Source organism: Microcaecilia unicolor, chromosome 2, assembly GCF_901765095.1.
Source record: "Microcaecilia unicolor chromosome 2, aMicUni1.1, whole genome shotgun sequence".
NCBI classification, from domain to species: domain Eukaryota; kingdom Metazoa; phylum Chordata; class Amphibia; order Gymnophiona; family Siphonopidae; genus Microcaecilia; species Microcaecilia unicolor.
Genome location: NC_044032.1, coordinates 109,605,833 through 109,630,877, shown reverse-complemented (window position 1 = coordinate 109,630,877; position 25,045 = coordinate 109,605,833). Strand labels below are relative to the sequence as shown.

Genomic DNA, 25,045 nt, shown 5'->3' with positions numbered 1-25,045 from the left:
ACATTCTGAAGCCGAGAAAGTGAAGCCTTGAAGCCTTGAAGCATTCCTGCAACGTTCCGGAACTACGTGTCGTCGATTGAGGAGATGGAGCCTTACAGCGCACAAATGCTTCAAGGCTTGAAGGCTTCACTTTCTCACACACACACACTCACTCTCTCACATACACTCTTCTCACACACTCTCTCTCTCTCTGACACAAACACACACACTCCGTCTGTCTCTCTCTCACTCATTCTCTCTCACATACACACTCCATCTCTCACCCACACACTCTCTCTCAAACATACACAGTCCGAGGAAAGGGGGGCATGGAACACGCTGGGGAGGAAAGGGAAGGGGGCATGGAACTCGGAGGGAAGGGGGGGCCAAGAACTTGGAGGAGAGAGAGGGAGAGGAGGGGAGAGGAGAGGGAGGGGGGCCTGCACCTCGGACGGAAGGGGGACCTGGAACTCGGAGGGGAGGAGAGGGAGGGAGGAAGGGAGGGAAGGAGGGAGTCATGGAACTCGGAGCCCCACACACTCACTGTCTCTCACATACACTCTCTCTCACACACACACACACTCATCTCTCTCTCACACAATCTCTCTCTCTGACACAAACACACACACACTCTGTCTCTCTCTGACACAAACACACACAAACTTTGTCTCTCTCACTCATTCTCTCTCTCACTCACATACACACTCCATCTCTCACACACACACTTTCTCTCTCACACACTCTCTCTCTCAAACATACACACTCTGAGGAAAACCTTGCTAGCACCCGTTTCATTTGTGTCAGAAACGAGCCTGTTTTACTAGTAAGCTATAAAGTTTTACTTCAGGTCTACTGCATTACTTCCCATCCCCCATCTCTCTTTTCCTATCAGCCACATGAAGGAATTTCTGGCTGGTCATATGCTCTGATGGTGAAAATGTTGCTAAGGCAACTCAGAGTATATCCTGTTATAAAAGTGATTTAACTGAGAAAAGGTATGGCAAGGACCAATTGCAAGCCTCCAGCACATATGAAAGTCCCAATTACAAGTCTCCAGCCCATATGCAACATCTATGATTGGTCCAGGGTAGGAGAGGTGAATGCTCACCACAGCCTATAAAACCACACTGCAGACAAAGGAACTCTGAAATAGTCAGGATGGCAGGAGAGTTTCATGTCCTTGCCACAGCCTATTTCCAGGGGGGGGGGGGTACTCTTCCCCCCCCCCCTTATAGAAACTAATTCTCTATATCTAAGAATCTTTCTTTCATTCTTTCTCTGCTTTCTCTCTGTTCTGTGACCTTTGTATGAGGAACATACTCCACTTCCTTCTTTTTCTCTTCTTTATATAAGTAGTCTAATTACTTATAATTACCAGAGGTACTTATGTTAGATTTTGTAAGCTTTGTTATAACTTTACAACTGATGTCTGATGCTGTGATAGTGGGTGAGTAATTAAAAAGACTTAATTCTCTCTAATTCCTGTACAATCTTTTCTATAATATATTTTATAAAATTTCATAAGTTGTTTTAGCGAATAACAAACCAAAATGTGCAGCCTAGTACAGTTCTTGCCTAAAATGAAGATCTACTCAGATCGCTATCGCTCTTTAAACCTTGTTGGTTTTGAGTATCTTTGAGGCTTTTCCTTCCTTTTATCTTTATCATTAGCAATAATCGAGTGTTTCATAGCATTATTTGTGGATTATTTTTGAGTCACATCTTTTTAGCACTGGTAATTCCAACCCTTTTTCTGTTATTATAATTGATTCTATTTATACATATATAAATTACAAAATCCCATTTTATACATTCTATTTCTACATATAAAATTTCACCACTGATACTGCTTTTCCTTTGAGTATGTTTCTTTAAAAGATACGAGGCAGCTATTATTTTATAAAGACTTCACATGCATTGAGCCTTTTATAAATCATTAGTGTAGTTTTAAGCAGGGCTAAGGAGTCAGTATACCAAATCTTCCACTCATTTTGTTTTACATTCCAATTCCTACTATGTATAGTATCATACACCTGCTATGTATAGTATAGTAAATTTAAGAAAGATTTAATTACAGAAACACAGGATATTTCTTTATTTACAAAATTAGGACTAATAGACCACAAAATATATTCATTTGAAGTCTGAACAAAGAACCTGAACAAAAACATAAGTATGAAATACATTTACCATATATCATGTTTTAAGTTTTTATTTTGAAGAATGGATTTAGAATTGGCACAGTTTTCCCAACTCAGACTCAACCCAAAATTGCTTCTAATTCCAACTCCATGACTCGGTCTTGTAGGGATATTTCCCTGATCTCACCTTGCTGGTCTTAGCCTGTACCATCCTAATACATCAAGATGGAGTCTGCAACCTATGACCTGTACATCAGTGTGTCAGCAAATTCAGCTTTCTGCTTGTGGAAAATCACTGGCAGTCATGTAACATCCAAGGACATGCTGTGGGCAACCAACCCCCCCTCTATCTCCCTTCGCAGCTGAAAAGGGAGTGAGATATGGCTCCAAAAAGCCTGTTCTGAGACTGAAATGCATACCAAAAAGTAACAGTTTCAAGGTCACGAACAACGGCTGTTTCTTGCTCATGGAATAAGCTGGACAAGATCAGGATTGGTTCCTTCTGGTCACCTGAGAAAAAGGGACTAAGAAAGCGGGAACAAGAAGAAGTTAGTTAGTGGGGCATCCATCGAAGAAGTTGGAGCTGGCAAGAAGACGAGAGAGACCTGATGAGGTCCACAACCTTGTGAACTGCCTATCTGGAGAAAGTACCGATTGGTTCAGCTGTACCTGCCTGGAGTGACTGTGACCCTGCTTGCTGCGGAGACCCCGCACTATTTCTGAGACCAGACTCGCTGGGGAAGACAGCTTGAGTCTGAGAAGGAATCTACCCTTTATCTCATCCTAACTGCCGGGGAGACAGCTTGGTGAGACCCAGAGATTTATTTCCTATAGTCTGGGATTAGTGATTGGTGGTTGTCTCAGCCAAGACAGGTTACCTCGTGACTCATGGTGGGAAGATTGCTGCTAATAACTGTATTTACCTCAGAAACATAGTTTCAGTATTACAAATCAGGTTGTGTAATTTACCTAGTAACCCAGTAAGAATCAGAGTGTATAGTTAGTGACAATATATTTTTGTAGTTCTCTTATCAGCAAGTTCTATATATTTGTATTTTGCTAAGCCTTGCTACAGAGTTTTCTATTTTGTATATCTTCTATATCTGTATTAAAAGTTAATATATGTATCAGCTGGCTTTAGTAGTTTCTCTCTCGGAAGTATTGGATTGGTGCCAATCCAGGTTCTATTCATCCCTAGACAGAGATCAGAGTATTTTGCTTGCAAATTAATTCTGTAATTGGAACCTGGGCATAAATGAAACTGGTGGGAGGTGTTTTCCTATAAATATCATTTATGACTACCTACAGTCTCCAAAGTCGTAGTTAGAGCCTTAGACATCCGTTTTCCAACTAAATGGCTTATCAAAAGTTATCCTCTACAATTTCATGTTAACCTACCTCATGCTTTATTACAAATGACTGAGCAGCATACAGGTTGTAAATTCTGAAAGTTCCAGGGAAAAGCAAATAGGTTTGTATGAGGATGTAATTGATAAGAGAGGGGAAGGGGGCTGATTGAGAAACACTATTTTAAAGTACCTGGTACGTCAGCACGGGGGACTGAGGCTAATAATCACAAAATTACAGCAAGACCTATACACCATCACTGATCCTGCTACAATCCTCAACCTCTTTCCTTATTTATTTATTTTATTAGGATTTATTTACCGCCTTTTTAAAGGAATTCACTCAAGGCAGTGTACAGCAAGAATAAGTCAAACGTAAGCAACAGACAGCAGTAAAAATATTCAAACAACAATACTAAGTATGGCATAGTATGCTACATTATAATGCCAACACAATACCCAATAAAACATTCTAATAGACAGCATAGGGTATAAACAAAGATGGAACATATAGAGTAAAAGGAGTAAGAAAATAAGGGACTAAAGAGTTGCAAATGTGTTTAGAAAGGTGATTGAAAACACCACAAAAAGTGGAAAGAACATAAAAGCCCCACGGAAAGAAACTGAGCCAATAAACCAGGAGTTGGAACTGGATCAGGCCCTTCAAAAACAGACTCAGGACTCCCAATACAAAAATGAAGCTGTTTAAGTTTATTTAAAATGACTCGACACTGTACCATGTTTCGGCACATACGTGCCTGCCTCAGAAGTCTGTACAAATGTAAACAAATATATAAAAGAATAAATAAATAAATGATCTAAAAATAATGTAAAGATGAAATACAACAATGATATAAAAGAAATATAATCAAATAGGAATAGATAATCAAACATAATAAAAACAGAATGCAAATGAAGATTAATTTTCAAAGGTTGTAAAACATCATAGGTCTCTAAAATACAGAAAAACTAACTAACATTTCTAAAGCGCTACTAGGGTTACGCAGCGCTGTACAATTTAAACATAGAAGGACAGTCCCTGCTCAAAGAGCTTACAATCTAAAAGGATTAATTTTCAAAGGTTGTAAAACATCATAGGTCTCTGAGACACAGAAAAAACAAATCTCTCTATATAAAAGGCAAAACCAACGTTCTATGAAGCCTCCAGCCGGAAGTGTGAAGGGGGTGAGATATCCGGTTTCCCTATGAGTGTCTGCCCCACCCTCTCTGTAACACAGTCAGTGAAGGAAAACAGCAGAGCACGAAATCAAATCGCTGGCTCTGTAACAGTGAAGGACTCAGAGGGGGGAGGGGAGAGAGGCCAGAGGGCAGGGACACACACACTCCCACATGCACACAGAAGAAAACATTGCTAGCCCCCGTTTCATTTGCATCAGAAATGGGGCTTTTTTACTAGTATGTATATAATTTAAAAAAACAAACAAACCTTGATGCATATATTTAACAATCACATCTATCCTTGGTAATACGTCTTGTAAAATAAAAATGAGCTGGTCTAAAAGGAGAAAGGAAAAAGCCTTATTTTCTTGATACATGATGTGATGTGGTATAGAATGTGGGTGTGAAATAGAGAGTTGCACGGGAGCAGGGACAGTGGGATTCCTGCGGATACCATGGGAATCCCGTGGGGATCCCCTCCATGTCTGTGGGGATCCCGTGGGGATGGATCTGGGTCCGTGGAGATGGACCTAGATCCTGCGGGATCCCTGCGGTAGTGCCTTCCCTCCTCCGAGTGCAGGGTGCCCTCCCAGAACACGCTATACGCCAGGAGGGCACCCAGGATCAGAGGGGAGGTGGTTGGATGGAGTCAGGAAGGTAAAAGGGTGAGTACACTCAAAGCAAGCGAACCTATAAGTTGCTGCATCCACATTGTTATTCTTTATTGTTGGTGGAATTTTTATTTAATCTCTCTTACATTTTCAAACATGCCTGCTTATGTAGCATACGGATGTACACAGAGGAAGTATAATGATGAAATAACTTTTCATAGGTAGAGTAGTAATTTGTTATAAATTGTAAATCAGTGTGTTATTTGGAGGGGATGGTTATAAGGACACTCTAGCATGTGTTATATTTGTGCAGAGATTTTTTTTCTCCTGGTAAAGGGCCACTAAAACAGACAACATGTTATGAGAATCAGGTGTTCAACATTCAGAGTTTCTATTTGCTTATTTATGACATATAAATCCCACATTAAACATGAATTAAGTTGAAACCTGGGAGCATTTAAAATCTTTTTTTTCCCCCCCCTGTGCCTACATCTAAAGAAAGAGATGGCATGTGGGAACTTGCTCCTTTTGGTTTGTGAATTGCAGTGGTATATTATAAAAATCCCCTTGCCTTTTTTATCACTACTTTTTACAGAAAAGTATTGAATAATTAGAGAAGGGCTTCCTTCATGCAGAAGTTTTGTCCAGCATCAGTCAATGTGCCAACATTGTCCAGTTCAGAACACTATCATAAGTCAAGTTCATATAAAGTTGATTATGTTCAGCAGAAAATAAATCTGTTGCCTCAGGCTGCTTGCTATGTGAATATTCAATCAAGTATTACATATCAAGGGCATTTGCTTTAAACTTTGTTTTAACTCATTTATCCAGTCCTTACATGTACATGGTTTTGCTTTTTAATCCCAAAGGTGAATCTTAAGGGTGGTTGAACAATTAGGTATAAACTGTGTTGTTTCTACTTTACTTGTTTTGGAATTTGGACTGCTTTGGGTTCTGTGCTGATCTGTACATCTGCTGTCTTAGCAGAGTATGGAAGAAAATGATTTACATTACTTTTACTAGTATATTTACTTCTTACAGAATCTGGCTTTCTTTTTTTTTTTGGGGGGGGGGGGGGGGGGGGGTTAAGGTGAGTGTGGCATGGCAAGGGCTTCATGGGCCGGGAGATGGGATAGAGATTACTTGCGACAGGGACAGGCTAGATTCCCCACGGGGATGGGTTGGATTTCTATCCCCGTGCAACTCTAGTGTGAAATGAAAATGCAAGTGCTCTAAACAATGTGTAAATGTGCCATGCCATTACTGTGAAAAGCCAGATAATGTGTGTGATAAAGTATGGTGATACGATATGAATAATGAAAATGCTTTTGCTATAATAAAGGGAGACTATTAAAGTATGAATATGAAGTGGATCAGTCAATACAAAAAAAAACCCCATTGCTATATGGTGTCAACTAAATCACAAATATAGGATAGTTCATTGTGTATGTATGAGGAAGAATGAAAAGCCATCCTGTAAACAGTGATATTATATAGATTGCACTGTGAAAATCAATTCTGAAATGGTGCAAGTAAAGAATGCCGAGTGATTCACTACGTATATATGCTAAAAAACAGAGAGCTATTGGACATAAAATATATAATTGAAGAGGTCGCTTACCCGCTGCAGAAAAGGAAATGCTAAGTGCTAATGTATCAATTAGATATGTATAAAGGAAATAGGGTTGGTGAGAGTTCGCCAAGGAGGAGGAACTCCGAGATCCCACGGGGAAACAACAGCAGAAACAGAGAAGTGGGAAACAGACCAGCCTAACCAGAGACAAACAAGGAGACTTCAGTCGATTGTGGACAATTTATTGGAGAAGACTTGACCCAGTACCGTGTTTCAGGAGTCTTACAATAAAATGCAACAACATCAAATAGTCAATAACTGTAGATTCAAGAAAATAGAACAATGTGGTCTTTAAAAAGACCTTTACGTAGAAAATACGTAGGTTCAAAATTGAGCTGACGTAGCTTCAAACAGAAAAGGAAATAGGGTAACATGAAACGCCAATTAACACATGAGCCAGTGTGCATGTGGACTAAAACACTGAATTGAAATAACATTTTCTGAACGCACTGTGAAAAAAATATGACTTACAGGAGCATATACTGAAAAGCAAATGTACACTGGTGAGAATGTTAGTCGTGAAATTGCTTAAAGCCTAAACATATTGAAAATACCGTTAGTGAGGGGAAAGTACGAAAAGCTGATAAAATAGCACCGTAATGCTGCAAGAAGTGCAAGTGGTGAAAAAAGTGCTGCAAGTCTTACCTTTAGAAAGACAGTTGATGAAAAAAGTACGGCATGTGAAGTATCACTGTATTGCTGAAAAAAAGGTACTGCATTCTAAAGGGAGCTTTTAAAGAGGTAAAAAGACACCAAAAAACAATGTATGCATGTCAGTAAAAAGATGGAAAAGGGCACAGAGGTGAGAAGTAGACTGCACACAAGTGGGAAAACACATTAAGGGTAGGATGTTCCGGTCCATGATAAAACGATGAAAATATTTAATAATATATAATTTCAAAACATATTGGTGCGTGCTCAAAAGATGGAAACATTTACAAACATATTTTAAAATATTAAAAATATATAGACGATTATTTGCAGTGGATATGTCAAACACCGTAAAACTGTAAAATAAAAACTGTGGAATAAAACCAAGCTGTGCATAAAACTATAAACCACTGCTTGGAAATAATTCAAAGAAAGAAAAATGAAAAATAAAAAGTAAAAAACAACAACGTGAGGAAGATGCCTAATGTATGTCTAAAAAAACTAGTAGTAAGATGACAAGGGACTGAAAAAACAAATTCGAAACATCTCCACAAGAGGGCGTGACTATGAATGAAATGAATGCAGTCGTTTCTACTAAATAGGTATATCTTATGAAGGTGAAGATGTATATACGTCTTTATGGGAGCGAAAGTATGTGATATCATTCTAAAAATACGTGAATTGTAGAATGATAATACGTAATGGACAACCAAATAAAAACTGGTGACAACAGAATGAAAACAGTGCAAAACGTCTCCACTGGAGGACGTGAATGTAAATGAAATGAATGCAATCAAGTAAATATTGTAAAGACAGTCTTTTATACATCTTTATGAGAGTGAAGTATGTGATATTATTCTAAATATTTGTGAATACTAAAGATTTTTATTATGTTTCATTATCTATTCCTATTTGATTATATTCCTTTTATATCATTGTTGTATTTCATCTTCACATTATTTTTAAATAATTTTCTCAGGAGCCTATCATGAAGAACTTTGTCAAAAGCGTTCTGAAAATCTAGAATCAACTGGCTCGCCATTTTCATTTATTTAATTATTCTTTTATAAATCTGTTTACATTTGTATAGACTCCAGCGGCAGGCACATATGTGCTGAAATATGGTACCATGTCGAGTAATTTTAAATAAACCTTAAATAAACAGCTTCATTTAGAAAGGTGCTTGAACATTATCTTGGCTAGGGTAGGAGTGGATAAACATGTCCTGTTATAATATGTGAAGCTGGGGTCATTTACTTCTTCTGTTAAGGCCTGGTTGAAGTGCCAAGCTTTCAGTCAAGCTATGACTGTCTTGAAGATAGATACTACTGCTCAAAGGTTTCAAGCTTGTACTAGTTCATTCTTTCTGTGTCCTTTACCACATGCCCAATGTATGCACAAATTTCTTTCCATGTAAATGCAGTTAAGACATCATAGTACATATGCACAACTCATTTATTACGGATTCAAGGAACTGGATCCTCTGTGTGACAGATTGTCACTTGGCTATGAGTGTACTAAATTAAAATAAACTTACATATCTGTATAAGAAGAGTATGAGGATCACAGGAGAATCAATGGCACTGTATGATTCTTGCTATATTTTTGGAATTTTAGCCTCAATCCCCAGGAAAACATCCTAGCTAATTTAGCCCCCTTCCTGAACAATCACATCCACCTGCAAACTTGTCCAACTACCAATATTTTAAAAAGTTTGCAGGTAAGTAAATCTAAGAGGTACTTTCCACTTAAGATAGATCTTTAAGAAATCATTGAATTAAAATGTATATGAAAAATATTCAAATGGACAAGAGACAGGGTTGAAGCCTTGATGATTGGCACTACTATTCAGAAATTTCAAACTCCTCTCTGTGTAATTTAAATTAAATTGTGATTTATTCCCAAAAGATAATTTTTTTCTCATGTATCGTCACACATTGTTTCTTCCAGAGAGAATTTGGAAGTCAACAAAACACAGCATGTGTTGACAGATAAAGACCATATGACTTATCCAGTTCACCTAACCATCCATCTATTATCTCTTCCTCTCTCTTAGAGATCCTGTGCGTTTGTCCCATGCTTTCTTGAATTTAGATATAGTCCTCATCTCCACCACCCCAATCATGAATCAGTAACCCTTTCTGTAAAGAAGTATTTCCTTAGATTACTCCTGCATCTATCCTCTTTCACTTCATCTTACTCCCCCTTCATTTGAGAGCTTCCTTTCAATTGAAAAAACTTGCCTCCTGTGCATTTATGCTACGTAGGTATTCAAACATCTCTATATCTCCCCTTTCTTCACTTATTAAATATCTTCAAGTCTGCCCCCATATGCTTTATGGCAAAAACCACTAACCATTTTAGTAGCCATCCTCTGGACTGACTCCATCTTGTTTATTAACAAAGGTAGAAAGAAGAGCAAACGATAGCCAGCATGGTTAAAAGGTGACGTGAAAGAGGTAATTAGAGCCAAAAGACCATTCTTCAAAGAATGAAAAAAGGATCAGAATGAAGAAAATAAGAAGCAACATAAGAACTGATGTACTTTTTCAGGTATATCAGGAGCAGAATGCCTGTGAGGGAATCCATAGGACAGTTGGATCAGGAAGGAGCAAAAGGGGGGCTCAGGGAGGACAAGGTCACAGCAGAGAGATTTAATGAATTCTTTGCTTCAGTTTTTACAGACTATGTAAGAGATCTACCTGTACCAGAAATGGTTTTCAAGGGTGACAATGCAGAGGACCTACAAGGAATCTCAGTGAAAAGAGGAAGACTAACTGTGCCAAATCAACAAGTTAAAGTGTGCTAAATCACCTGGACTGGATGGTAAACACCCCAGGGTACTGAAAGAACTCAAACATGAAATTGCTCATCTGCTTTACGTGATCTGTAACCTATAAAAAATCATCCATAGTACCTAAAGATTGGAGGGCGACCAATGTAATGCCAATTTTTAAAAAGGGTTCCAGGGGTGATCTGGGAAATTACAGATCGGTAAGCCAGATTTCACTGCCAGGAAAAATAGTGGAAACTATAATAAAGAATAAAATTACAGAACACGAAGACAAACATGGCTTAATGGGACAAAGTCAGCATGGGTTCAGCCAAGGGAAGTCTTGCCTAGCCAATTTGCTTTACTTCTTTGAAGACGTGAATAAACATGCGGAAAATGGCGAGCCAGTTGATTCTTGATTTTCAGAAAGTTTTTGACAAAGTTCTTCATGAGAGACTCCTGAAAAAATTAAAAAGTCATGGGATAGGAGGCAACATCCTTCTGTGGATTAGGAACTGGTTATTGGACAGAAAACACAGGATTGGTTTAAACCATTTTTCTCAATGGAGGAGAGTGAATAGTGGAGTGCCACAGGGATCTGTACTGGGACCGATGCTGTTTAACATATTTATAAATGATCTGGAAACTGAACGACTATAGCGAGGTGATTAAATTTGCAGATGACACAAATCTATTCAAAGTTCTCAAAACACATGTGGATTGTGAAAAATTGCAGGAAGACCTTAGGAAACTGGAAGACTGGGCATCCAAATGGCAGATGAAATTTAATGTGGACAGATGCGAAGTGATGCACATTGGGAAGAATAATCTTAATCAGTTACCTGATGCTAGGATCCACTTTAGGAGTCAGCACTCAAGATAAAGATATAGGTGTCGTTGTAGACAATATGCTGATATCTTTTACCCAGTGTGCAGTGGCACCCAAAAAAGCTTCAGCTTGGAAAAGAGACCGATGAGGGGGGGATACGATTTTGGTCTACAAAATCCTGAGTTGTATAGAATGAGTAAAATTGAGTTGATTTTTCACTCAAGAAGTACAAAGACCAAGGGACACTCAATTAAATTACATGGAAATACTTTTAAAACAAATAGGAGGAAATATTTTTTCACTCAACGAATAGTTAAGCTCTAGAACTCGCTGCCGAAGGATGTGATAACAGCTGTTAGCGTATTTGGGTTTAATAAGGTTTGGACAAGTTCCTGCAGGGAAAGTCCATAGTCTGATATTGAGATGGACATGGGGGGAAGCATGGAATATTGCTAATAACTGGGTTTCTGCCAGGTGACATGGATTGAGCACTGTTGGAGGCAGGATATTGGGCTAGATGGACCATTGGTCTGACCCAGTATGGATATTCTTATGTTCTTATATTAAAGGCAGGGGCGTGCTGGTAAATTTTTAACAACAGGCTCTTTCTCTGGACGTAGCCAGCTCTGCAGTTGGAAGGGCCAGGGGTGGCTGGGGGGGCAACACTTGCCTCTCTTTCCTCCCTCCCTTCGAGCGGGCACGCTAGGCATACCTTTGCTGGCAGCCACCACTCCCAACGTCTTGCTCTGAGCAGCATGCTGGAACTTCTCTCACATGCTCGAGAAGTCCCAGCCTGCTGCCTAGAGCTGGAAACAAGGAGTGGAGAGCAGCAGTAGTCTATTTACTTGGCTGGCAGGGCTCAGCATCCCCACCAGCAAAGTAAAAGATAATTCAACAGGGGGCCCAAGCCCACATTTTGGGAGCCAGTTGTTAAAGTAGCCATGGAGGGCCCTACTTTAACAACCGGCTCCCAAAATTCTTAAAAACTTAACAACTGGCTCTTGCGAGCCTGTGAGAGCCTGCTCCAGCACACCACTGATTAAAGGTACAGTCTCCAGAATTGTACACAGCACTTTAAATGGGGTCTCACCAGTGACTTATACAGAGGAACTATCACCTCCTTTTCCCTGCTGGCCATTTTTCTCTATATGCACCTCCCAGGAGAATGCCTCTGCTGCCAAGCAAGTGGGAGGATCTCCTAAGGGTCACTATGGTGCTAGGAGCTGGAAAAACTGGCCAGGTGTGTGGAGATGGGAAGAGCCCAGGCTTAGGAGGCAGGGCGAGATGATAAATAAAAGGGACTGTTTGGTGGAAAGGTGTCTTTGGTTGCCCAACCCCCACTCAAGACCCTGAGTACTGAGGGGAAGTCCCAGAGCTTAACAGGTGGACTCTGTTGTGGCTGGCTGATGAAACCTCTGCCAGAAGGAAGGGGGGGGGGGGGTCTATGCTCTGTTCCCCAGCATGGGAGACTGTGAGAAGGAAGAAGTGCCTGGTGGGTAAGGACACCCCAGGTGGGAGGGAAGTGGGCGAACAGGAGCCCCATCCCCGGCAGGACTTTTGCCAGTTGCCCAGAGGACCCCTAATCTGGGACAGGCCAGACTTATATTGGACATTAACCGGATGTGACTTTGGCTTTTTAAGCACTAGAACTGTAATTATGAGGCTTGTTCCATAAACTTTTATTTGGTTTGAGTTAACCCAGTAATGGAAAAGTTTGAAATTTACCTATTGTGACTGCTGGGAATACCCTTTGGCCTACCAGAGATTTTCTTTTGCCCTGGCTTGTGCCCAGTTCACCAGATCTGAACCCGTTTTATGAATCTTGGACCCAGATGCCTAACCTGAGGAATTTAGCGGGCATCCAAAACTGTGGAGTGAGACCAAGCATCCTTCTGGCTTTTACCATCCCCGTTTCTGTTTAGCCACCTTAAGATCATCTGATATGATCATCCACAAGTCTCGCTTTTCTTTCGTGCACAGAAGTATTTCACCCTTGTACTGTACTGCTAAGTTTTTTTAAGCCAAATCCAAGAACCTGCATTTTTTAGCATCATATCTTAGCTGCCAAATGAAAAAAGGCAAATTGCATTCTTAACAAATTAACTATAACAAAACATTTTTAAAGTCTGTACTGTTGTCTAACCTTTTTTGTTATTACTGAGTGCTACCACTTTTGGTTGATGAATTGAGGTCTCTATCAGAGGTGGCCGCATTTCTGCCATTTTCATTTCTTCATCAGAAGAGAGTTCTTCAGAAGCCTATAAAAAGCAAAGCAAAAAAGCCACTCTTATGCTTTATGGTTGCATAAACATGATCAAAAACAGACAATTTACTGCCAAAGACCACAAAGGAAGTTCTGTAAATCATACACTGTTCCAACTACAGGCAAGTACTTTTGCATCATGTGCCTGAGAGTATTTGTATAAATTTTACTAATATGGAAACAATAATCCTGCACTCAAAAGGTTCAAAGGTTAGAGAGAGAAACATTTAAAAAATCCCACAAGTAACACAGTAAATGATGGCAGAAAAGATCAAGATGGTTCAGCTTTGTGAATAGTGCTTCGTGCATGTCAACACATGGCTTCTATTTAGGGGTATTTTCAGCATCAAGTTTCAAGTGTTAACAGGCTGAAAAAGCATCTCTTATTTGATTCATCTTTGAATTTTACTTGAACCAGAGTGACGGAAGACAGGATAACCATATAGTTCCATGTCACAAGGGATAGTCTGAGCCTGTCCTGGTTTTCATTTTCTACATGAATGGTAATGCAGTTCTTATTTCCAAAAAGACTTCAAGGGGAAAATAAATAAATAAATAAAACAGGACTACACCTCTAAGCACACAATAGGGTAAAAACCAGGACTAACTCAGCCCACCAGTTTGAAAACGGTGTGTATGTCTGATTAAGCTATTTTGCTTTTAAGAAAAAAAACAAAACATACCACTTTGTAATGTCATATCAGTGAACAAAGCAGCTCGATGGAGTTGCATGTATAGGCAAGGTGACCTTAGATGTTTACAATCAGCGAAATGTCTGGAGAATTTCACAGGAAGCACTTCTGAGCATGCATGGGAATGATCCCAGATGGCATTAAATCATCTGCCACGGAGGTTAACAGTATGTAAAGGTAAATGATAAAGAATTCTCAAAAGGGAAGAAGGTGGGTTATAAGGAATTGTCTTAACCTTATAAGTAACTCACTTTCCATGAAGACTAGCACACACAAATACAAACTGAGTTAATAAGGTGCGCTAAGCTTAGCATACCTTTTTATTAGTATTTCAAAGCACCGCTTTAAAATTAAACTTTATTCACAATTTAGGGGGTCATTTACTAAAGTTTAGCACACACTAATGCCATTATCATGTTTATCTGAGCAATACCAACGTGAGTTAACTCTTGAATCAGAGATAGAGTAGAGTTAGGCCTTTAGATCCTTAACTGTACTTCCTTCTATTGGAGTCATAGATAATGCCTTCATTTAAATGGGATTTGCATGAAGGTGCACTGATTTAAGCTCACATTTTAACACACTTTTCTGCAAGTTAAAACCCTTACTAACTGGGTTATTACTGACAGCACACACTAATATCGTTAGCACAGGTTATCTGCAACAGGGCCTATTTTATGCAATTAAAATTGTATTTATTGATAGTATGGTCCCAGACCTGGAGTTCCCGAGGCAGTGTTTGAGGTGGACCACCACACACAGGAATCCAGGTTTCAGGGCCGTGCCAACACGGTAAGCGGGGTAAGCACCGCAGGGGGGCGCCTGCCTTCAAGGGCGCCGCTGCGGTGCTGCGCCGCCATACCGCTTGGGGGTTTAAATGTTTAATTTACCTCGGTCGCAGCGTTCGCATCATTTCAAAACCCTGCCCGTCTCTAGCTTTCCCTCTCTTCATGAGTTCATTCATGAGTTGTCTTGTTGGGCAGACTGGATGGACCGTGCAGGTCTTTTTCTGCCGTCATCTACTATGTATGTTACTATGTTCTCTCAGAGTCCCGCCCTTGAGGAAATGACGTCAGAAGGCAGGACTCTGAGGTCGAACGAACTCATGAAGAGAGGGAAAGCTAGAGACGGGCAGGGTTTTGAAATGATGAGAAAGCTGCGATCGAGGTAAATTCAGTGGTGGCGGTCCGCCCCGGGTGTCAGTGAGTGAGGGGGTGCTCCTCTGGCGCTGCAGTCAGCCCTTATCTCCTGCCACCTGCCTTTAAAGAAAAAGGTGTGAAGCAGCGTGGCAGGCAGCGCCTCTCGTCTGCCCTGCTTGTAAACGAAGTAAATCTCCATTCTTCTTTTCCTCGTCGTCATCGGACCTTCACTCACTGGGTCCCGCCCTCCTTTGAGGTAACTTCCTATTTCCACGAGGGTGGGGACCCAGTAAGTGAAGGCCCGACGAGGAGGAGGAGAAGGAGAATGGAGATTTACTTCGTTTACAAGCAGGGCAGACGCGAGGCGCTGCCTGCCACGCCGCTTCACACCTTTTTCTTTAAAGGCAGGTGGCAGGAGACAAGGGCTGTCCAGGAGCTGTCCTCTCTGGACGAAGCTGGTGGTCAGGTCGGTGGCTCAGATGGGAGAAGGGGGTGGGGAGGGAGTTTCAGATGGGAGAAGGGGGGTGGGGAGGGGGCTTCTCAGATAGCAGTGGAGCTGAAACTGGGGGCTGAAAAGGGGGGGCATGTGGGAAATGTGGGCTGGGGCTGAAACTAGGTGCAGGTGGGATAAGGGGGCTGGAACTGGGGGCTGAAAAAAGGTGCAGAGAGAGGGGTCAGATCTTGGATGGATGGATGGGGGGGGGAGAGGGATAGCAAATGGTGGATTGAAGGGGCAGAGAGAAAGGGCAGACAGTGGATGGAAGGGACAGGGAGAGAGGGCAGACACTGGATGGAGGGAACAGCAGAGAAAGAACGAAGACAGATGCTGGATGGAAGGAAGACAGTGTAAAGAAGATGAGGAAAGCAGAAGCCAGAGACAACAAACTGTAAATAAAATATATATTTTTACTTTAGGATAAAGTAGTATTGTAGCTGTGTTTATAAATATTTACAATAGAACATGTAAATAAGGTAAGTTAAGAGGACAGATAGCAGCAGAATCAGGTACTGGGCCAGCATGATCAGAAAAACAAAGTCACCAGACAACAAAGGTAGAAAAAATCATTTTATTTTCATTATAGTGTTTGGAATATGTCCACTTTGATAATCAGGTGCTCAACGTTTAAAGTTTATGTTTACTTATTTATGGCATTTTATGCTAGACCCGGAGGGGGGGGGGGGGCGCCAACTGATAGTCTGCAGGGGGACACCAGATACCCTAGGCACGGCCCTGCCAGGTTTAGGGACCAGGCTGGCACAGCACCACAGACAAACATTAGTACCAGAAGAGTTAACTTTATTCCATTTCTGACTCAGGAGCTAAATTTCCAAACCTTAAAAATAGGCTGTACATTGGAGTATCAAGCCAGAGACCCCAAAGAGTCAAAGGGAGTCTTATCCCAAGACACTCCTCCCAGCCATCAACAACCACCGTCCACTCACTAACTGGAGTAAATAGGTGGAAGGTGTTTAGTTGAATGAAAAGTACGAGAGTGAATATGTGGAAGAAGTTACATGGGTAGAACTTAGATGGCTGAGTGGGTGACTGAAAAGATGAGAGGTTATCAAGTACCAGGACAGAGTCCCTCTGGCTCAGGGCTAATGGGCAGGACCAGGTAGCCTCCAATTCAATAAGCAGTGCAAGCCAGCTTTAACTAAAATCAGGCACTTCACTATTTTCAGCTCATCTTCCAATGTAAAATGTTGCTCACATGTTTTTGCATGCATTTTTCTTAGTATGCTTCCCCCCCCCCCCCCCACCAACTCATGTGTTACACACTAGTTGCTTACTGCACTCTGAGATAAAAAGTTAACTGATGATTTAGCAGCTGACCACTGGAGGGATTAAGGCATGACACCTCATTAATCCCCCAGTGGTTGCTGTCCCCCTCCCTCTTCCCTGAAAGTGAAACTCAAGGATACTAGGCTCTATGACAGCTTCAGGTATTACAGGCATTCTTAAAGGAACAGGAAGCAGATCTGAGAAGTAGCTTAGTGGTCAGTGCAGTGGACTTTAAATCAAGGGACACTGGTTCAAATCCCACCTTTTTATTGTAAGCCCTCCAGAAACAGAAAAATAGCTACTGTACCTAAATATATAAGCCATCTGCAAGCCTGAAGGCTACTGAAATAGTGTACATTGAAGTACAGTAGTTTTTTTTTTCTATGCCTGGTGGACTCACAATTACAAAATAAGAGTTAAAATCCACTGCACTGACCATTAGGCTGCTCCTCTGCTCTGGATGGATGTCTGTGTGGCCATTCTTCTAAGACATCCTTGTCCCTGCTTTTCTGCCATTTATATGTTGAAAGTTACATTTTGTAAAACGGTTGATCATGCTTGATGTCCTCAGCTTTATGAGCTGGAATCTCTATTCTGACTTGGATGTCCTTTTGAAAACGCCCCTCTATCACTTAGGGGCCATTTTATTTAGTTGTGTTAGCTGCTAATGTGTATTCTGTATTTTAGAATGGAAGTGCACTTCTAAACTGGAAAGTTTTCCCATCAGCATTTACAGGTATTCTAAATCACACATAGCTGTTGACTAATTTTTCTTTTAGACCTAGCACATATATGTCACAAAAGGGAAAGGGGATGGGTTTTGATATACCACCTTTCTGTGGTTACAATCAAAGCTATTTACATATTATATACAGGTACTTATTTCTTACCTGGCCCAGAGTCACAAGGAGCTGTTTTCAATAGCTTCCCTGCCTTTCTCCTTTGAACTAACTGCTTTGCTTATTGACTTCAGGCTGACTTCTGATCTCACTTTAAAATATCAACAAGTGTTATTTGCGTGCTCAGACTGCTTTCAGTTACTGTCTCTGGACTGTTCTAGCTATTCTGTTGAAACTTTTCTCTGTAGTTTTAAGCTGTTCTTCTCCAAGTTCAAAATTGATCTAATAAGTGATTCTTCTGCTGAAGCCTCCAAAATTCCAGTGAAATTCAAGCTGAGGATAACAACTTCCTCCGATCTTACCAAGGAACTGTGTTGCTTTTCTTTTTTTAATGGCAAAGGAATATGACATATTTTATTAAAGCGAGGAAGTCCAGAATCTTCATATTTAAAGACCTCAAAGAAACATCTCTCTAGGTGTTATTGAGGCATATTTTCAAAGCACTTAGCCTTCCAAAGTTCCATAGGTTTCTATGGAACTTTGGAAGGCTAAGTGCTTTGAAAATATGCTTCATTGTCATTAAATGTGGAAAGTTCAGCAGCCTCAAGTTCAAAAGTCTTATATAATTCTCTAAGTTCTCAATCTTTCTATATAATATCATCTTATTTTAAATAGAAATAATTTGCAAGATTTCACCTGCTGAATCTGGTCAGATAAACCTTCCCCAGAAAGATCCTTCTCCAGCTTCAAATGTTTCCCAGAATCTTGGAGAACTGCAGGTAAAAACCACAGCACAGACTCTATAAAGTGACTCCAGAACTTGCCAAATGGAGTCCAATGTCACCGTCGCTGGTTTGCCTAAAGTTGGCAATTGAAAAGCATAGCTAACAGCCTGATCTTCCATAACAGCCCCAAATGAGGTCCAGCCAAAGCTGTACTCAAAGCCGCTGTAATTCGACCCATGCTGTCAGCAGTCAGAGTCCAGCTTACAGACATTTGCTACGATGTGTCTTCCACCCTCACTGACACCCTCTCATGGCTCCATTCCGGGGCAAGGGAGCGGCACAGGACTGAGCTAAGCTTCATGCCTGAAGCTGGGGCCTTCCTTCTTGCCAACAGCCGGTACATCCTTCGGTGTGCAAAATGCTGTAATCTCGACCTGCTTTTGTCAACATTCCCTCCCCCTTTTGTTTAGGCATCAGCAAAGGTAAAGTTTAGAACAGCACAGGAGAGAGCTACAGCATGTCTTCACGTTGTGGTAGCCATCTTGGTCTCCTATGAAATGCAATCTGAAAACCCAATTACACTAAATCACCCATGAGAAACTCCTCAGGAAAAGAAGAGTCATGGGATAGGAGAGAGTGGGGATCATTTTCAAAGCACATAGACTCATCAAGTATCATAGGTTACTATGGTGCTTTGTGTATCTAAGTGCTTTGAAAATGAGCCCCAGCGTCTACAGGATAATTGGTTGAATGACCAAAGAAGATTAAAATGGTCAGTTTTCCAAACTGAAAAAAGGTCAGTTATGGAGTGCTCTAAAGAATCTGTACTGAGCCTTGTGTGGTTTAACATATTCATAAATGATATGGGAAAAAGCAGCAATGAGTGTGGTGCCAAATCCATAGCTGATACACAATTATTCAAGATCATTAAAACAGCAGAAGATAGTTTTACAATACACTTTTGCAACTGTTCCTTAAGAGACTGGTCATCTAGAAGGTGAACATTAATGTGGATAAGTAAAAAGTGATATACACAAGCGAAAATAATCCCAATTAGAAGCATACAATGCTGTGTTCCATATTAGAAATTACCAACTAAGAAATAGATTTTGAAGTCACCATGATTACATGATAATTTCAGCCCCCCAAAAAAGCAAACAAAATGCTAGGATTATTTGAATAGGAATGGAGAACAAACCAGAATACCAGGAAGACTGTGCATCCAAATAGCAGGTGAAATAACCCAAAATACAGCTACATGATCCTCGATTTCACATTTTGAGTCACCACTGAAGAAAGGATTTAGGTATAATATGTTGAAATCTTCCACTCAGTGTACAGTAGTGGTGGTGGTGGTGGCCAAAAAGGCAAACAATGTATTAAGAAAGGAATAAAGAATAAAACATCATAATCCCTCTTTATTGCTCCATGGTTTGACCACACCCTCAACACTTTATGCAAATCTGGGTGCTGTATCTCAAAATAGATATAACGAATCTGGAAAAGGTGCAGAGAAGGATGACCAAAACGATTAAGGGGATGGAATGACATTCATATCAGGAAATGGAAGAAAGATCCAACTGAAAATAATAAGAAATAGCATAACGAATGGGAAGTCAAATGCAAAGCGCTGATAAGGAAGGCAAAGAGGGACTTTGAAAAAAAGATTGTGTTGGAGATAAAAAAAACAGCAAACATTTTTTAGGTATATTAAAAGCAAGAAGCCGGCAAAAGAATCAGTTGGACCGCTAGATGACCAAGGTGTAAAAGGGGCACTCAGGGAAGACAATTCCATAGCGGAGAGATTAAACTAATTCTTTGCTTCAGTCTTCACAGAGGAAGATTTGGGAGAGGTACTGATGCTAGAAAAGATATTCAAAGCTGACGAGACAGAGAAACTGAATGAAATGTCTATAAACCTGGAAGATGTAGTGGCACAATTTGACAAACTGAAGAATAGCAAATCACCTGGCCCAGATGGTATTCACCCCAGAGTACTGATAGAATTGAAAAATGAACTTGCAGAACTACTGTTAGCAATATGTAATTTATCTTTAAAATCAAACATGGTACTGGAAGATTGGAGGGTGGCAAGTAACACCAATTTTTTAAAAAGATTCCAAAGGTGATCGGGGCAATTATAGACCGGTAAGCCCAACATTGGTGCTGGGCAAAATGGTAGAGTATTATAAAGAACAAAAGTACAGAGCATATTCAAAAGCATGGATTAATGAGACAAAGGCAACACGGATTTAGTGAAGGGAAATCTTGCCTCACCAATTACATTTCTTTGAAGGGGTGAACAAACATATGGATAAAGGTGAACCGGTCGATATTGTGTATCTGGGTTTTCAAAAGGCATTTGATAAAGTACCTCATGAAAGACTTCAGAGGAAATTGGAGAGTCATGGGATACAAGGTAGTGTACTATTGTAGATTAAAAACTGGTTAAAAGATAGAAAACAGAGAATAGGGTTAAATGGTCAGTATTCTCAATGGAGAAGGGTAGATAATGGGATTCCCCAGGGGTCTGTGCTAGGACTGTTGCTTTTTAACAAAGTTATGCAAAGTTATTAACTCGCAAGAGGACTGTGAAAAATTACAAGACAGAGACGGGGCATACAAATGGCAGATGTTTAATGTGAGCAAGTACATGTGGGAACAGGAACCTGAACTATAGCTATATAATGCAAGGTTCCACATTAGGAGTCACGGATAAGGAAAGGGATCTACGTGTCATCATTGTTGATACATTAAAATGCTCTGCTCAGTGTGCGGCAGCAGCTAAAAAGGAATGGAAAACAAAAATGAGGACATTATAATGCCTTTGTATCGCTCCATGGTGCGACAGCACCTCGAATATTGTATAATTCTGGTCACCGCATCTCAAAAAAAGATATAGTGGAATTAGAAAAGGTACAGAGAAGGACGATGAAAATGATAAACGGGACGGGACAACTTCCCTATGATTAAAGGATAAAGAAGCTAGAGCTCTTTAGTTTGGAGAAGAGATGGCTGAGAGGAGATATGATAGAGGTCTATAAAATACTGAGTGGAATGGAATGGGTAGACGTGAATCGCTTGTTTAATCTTTCCAAAAATACTAGGACTAGGGGGCACACAATGAAGCTACAAAGTAGTAAATTTAAAACGAATCGGAGAAAATATTTCTTCACTCAACGTGTAATTAAACTCTGGAATTCATTGCCAGAGAATGTAGTAAAAGCAGTTAGCTTAGAAGGGTTTTAAAAGGTTTGGATGGTTTCCTAAAGGAAAAGTCCATAAGTAAATGTTAAAATGACTTGGGGAAAATCCACCGCTTATTTCTAGGATAAGCAGCATAAAATGTATTGTACTGTTCTGGGATCTTGCCAGATACTTGTGATCTGGATTGGCCACTGTTAGAAAGGGGATGCTGGACTTGATGGACCTTTTGTCTGTCCCATTGTCTTATTGTTGGAAACAAGCTATAAGAAATAAACGCACTTTCTGGGATCTGTTGGGTACTCGTAACTAGGACTGGTCACTGTCTGAGAAGACATTATGCTCAGTGGCTCCTGGTTTGATTCAGTCCTTGGCTTATCTTATATATTAAGTATTTGCTTCAGTGCTTGATTTACCTCACTTAGGGGTCCTTTTACTAAGCTACACTATAAAATAGAATTAGCGTGCCCTTACATGGGTTTTTCCATGCACTAAAGCCACTTTTACCGCAGCAGTAAAATAGCCCATTTTCCATTTTTTGCATTAATGACCATGTGCTACTGTCACCATTAGAGTGAGGCCATTAAAAAAAAAAATACTTTAACACTTACCAGCACCTATTTTGTAGGCAGAAATGGCTCATGCAGTAATCTTATGCTAATCAATTAGCACACAATAATATAGCTGTACTAACTGATTGGTGTAGAAATGTCCACTTTCCGCCTCCCCAGTCACGACCCCTCAATGCAAAAATAAAAAAGCTTTTTAGCACGTATTTAGCTCGGACCAATTTGGCATTTACCACTGGATGCCTGAGCACGTCCTTTGATATGCCACTTTAAGCTGTGGTAAGCATGCTCTAGCTTTTACTACAGCTTGGTAAAAAGACTCCTTACTAATTGCTTGTCTTTCCAAATCCAAGATCAAGGCAAGTTATGCATTTGGGTACAGTTGGTAGGTCCTTGTCCAACAGGGCTTACAATACCAAAAGTAAAGGGGTCCGTTTACTAAGCCATGGTAAAAAGTGGCCTACAGTACTGTAGGCGTGTGTATTGGATGAGCGCCAGGCCAGTTTTTACTGCATCTACAAAAAATGGCTTTTTTTTTTTTTAATGGTATGGGAAAAGGGCCCGCGGTAAAAATGAAACCAGCATGCACACAAAACTGGTCTGAGCCCTTAATGTCACCCACTGATCTAGCGGTAAAGGCTCCCATGCTACACATGCGGTGACCGGTAGGTGCGTGCCAAGTGACAATTACCGCCGGAACTGGCGCACGCAGAAGGAAATAAAAAATTCATCCACATGATATGGGCATGTGCCAAATCTGAAATTACCGCAAGGAGGGTATGCTGGCCTGGCGTTAGTCTCATTTGGGCACGTGTTGCAAAAGGGACCCAAAGTGACTAGCCCAAGGTCACAAGGAATATTAGTTGAAGGAGGATTTGAATCCTGGCTTTCTTGGTTCACATCTCACTTTTGTAACTACTAAGCTACTTCTTTCATTGGGTTTCAGGAAGCGTGGTCACCACACACCATCTTAATGAGTTTTCCTTCATAGACACTGGCATCTTACATATGCATCCCTACTACAGCACTTACACATAGCAGACACCAATTCAGTATCCTGCTTGTCTTGGGGAAAAAAATGGAGGGTTCTGCTGGAATACTAGATTGCCCCAGTAAAAACTGGACGAACTAAATATACTTCTTTAATGGATACACTTGGCAAAAATAGTCACTTTAAGGTTTATGCAGTTACGCATGGGGAGATGGAATTTTAATTGCCATGTGACCCCTAGAGCTGGGTTCTCCTCCATAGGATATTTCCCACTTCAGGTACCTGGAGCACAGAAGAGAAGCTAAAGAGCAGACAGAGCCAAAGTTAGTAGTTAATTGGTTAAGGAGATTAGTTATTTGATATTTACAACTAAATATGACATAGTAAATAAAACATGTCAAGGAAGCAATTAAACAGAGGAGAGTGCTGTGGTCATTGCTTAAAAATAACACTGTCTCACCAGATTCGGAGCCCACATTTGAAGGATGCCATGTGGCTCCAAACCAATGACTGTCACTGTGAAGGAGAGATATTAAACAGAGAAAGACTTCCAGATAGCTATGAATGAAGGGCTAGGGTACTAGATCCTAACCCATGTTCCAACTAAAAAGTATTTAAGGTTATGGAACTCAAGCTGTGGAATTAGCTCCCCTTGGAGCTATGCCGTCAACCTCTTCCAATATTTAAATACATTGAAACATGGTTTTTCGAGAAAGCATTTAATTCCCAATTATTATTCTGCTTTTAGAGGGGTTGTATAAGAGGAACATTATGGAGGGAATTGGATTGTTTGTTGAGGTTTTTTTTCCCTTTTAACAGGCTTTGGGCTCTTTTGGTTAAGCATGCTAATAAAATTAAGTCAAGTTAAATCAACTAAATATTCATTTTCTAATACACCGGTTGCCACCCTAACCTACATGCTATCAGTTTGCAAAGACATTTAGGAAGGTGACAAGCTACAAACTTGGGCCAGAACTTCTCTGACACATTCATTTAGAACTGGTGTCACCGCAAGCACAATGGCTTTGAGACTTCTTAGCCTACATATCATATATGTTTGTATGTGTGGGGAAAGGAGAGGAGGCAGGATGCAGTCAATCACTTTCTTTTGATTAATTATGCAAACTCTGTATAGTGGTGGGGGATAATACTAATTGTGGGATATTCTTCTGTCTGGACAAGCAAGTATGCCTTTGATCATACCAAAGTTTCCTGGATATAGTGACAAAAAAAAAAAGAAAAGAAATATCCAAGTTCACTGGATGGGAAAGCAATGTATGTGTTATTAGCAGCTTATCTATCCAAGCACGGATGGATGAGATTGTCTCTCTTATACAGAGTATCATAGTAGATGACGGCAGAAAAAGACCTGCACGGTTCATCCAGTCTGCCGAACAAGATAAACTCATATGTGCTACTTTCTGTGTATACCCTACCTTCATTTGTACCTGTCCTCTTCAGGGCACAGACCGTATAAGTCTGCCCAGCACTATCCCCACCTCCCAACCACCAGTCCCGCCTCCCACCACTGGCTCTGGCACAGACTGTATAAGTCTGCCCAGCACTATCCCTGCCTCGCAACCACCAGTCCCGCCTCCCACCATCGGCTCTGGCACATTTGATGACAGTTATACATTTAGTAACCACCTAGGGGCCTTGTCCTATTTGCAGTTAATTCACTGCTTTAGTTGGTTGGCT

The 25,045-nt window shown here is 40.6% G+C and overlaps 1 protein-coding gene across 3 annotated transcripts in view; it reads right to left on the bottom strand.

Annotated features, from left to right (window-relative positions):
* The window catches only part of ERBIN (erbb2 interacting protein), a 405,835-nt gene that overhangs the window by 73,790 nt on the left and 307,000 nt on the right, over positions 1–25,045 (bottom strand). For all 3 annotated transcript variants that reach the window (XM_030193205.1, XM_030193207.1, XM_030193206.1), the window contains exon 20: positions 13,286–13,400. In XM_030193205.1, coding sequence (XP_030049065.1) covers positions 13,286–13,400 — 115 coding nt within the window. The remainder of the gene's footprint in view (positions 1–13,285; positions 13,401–25,045) is intronic.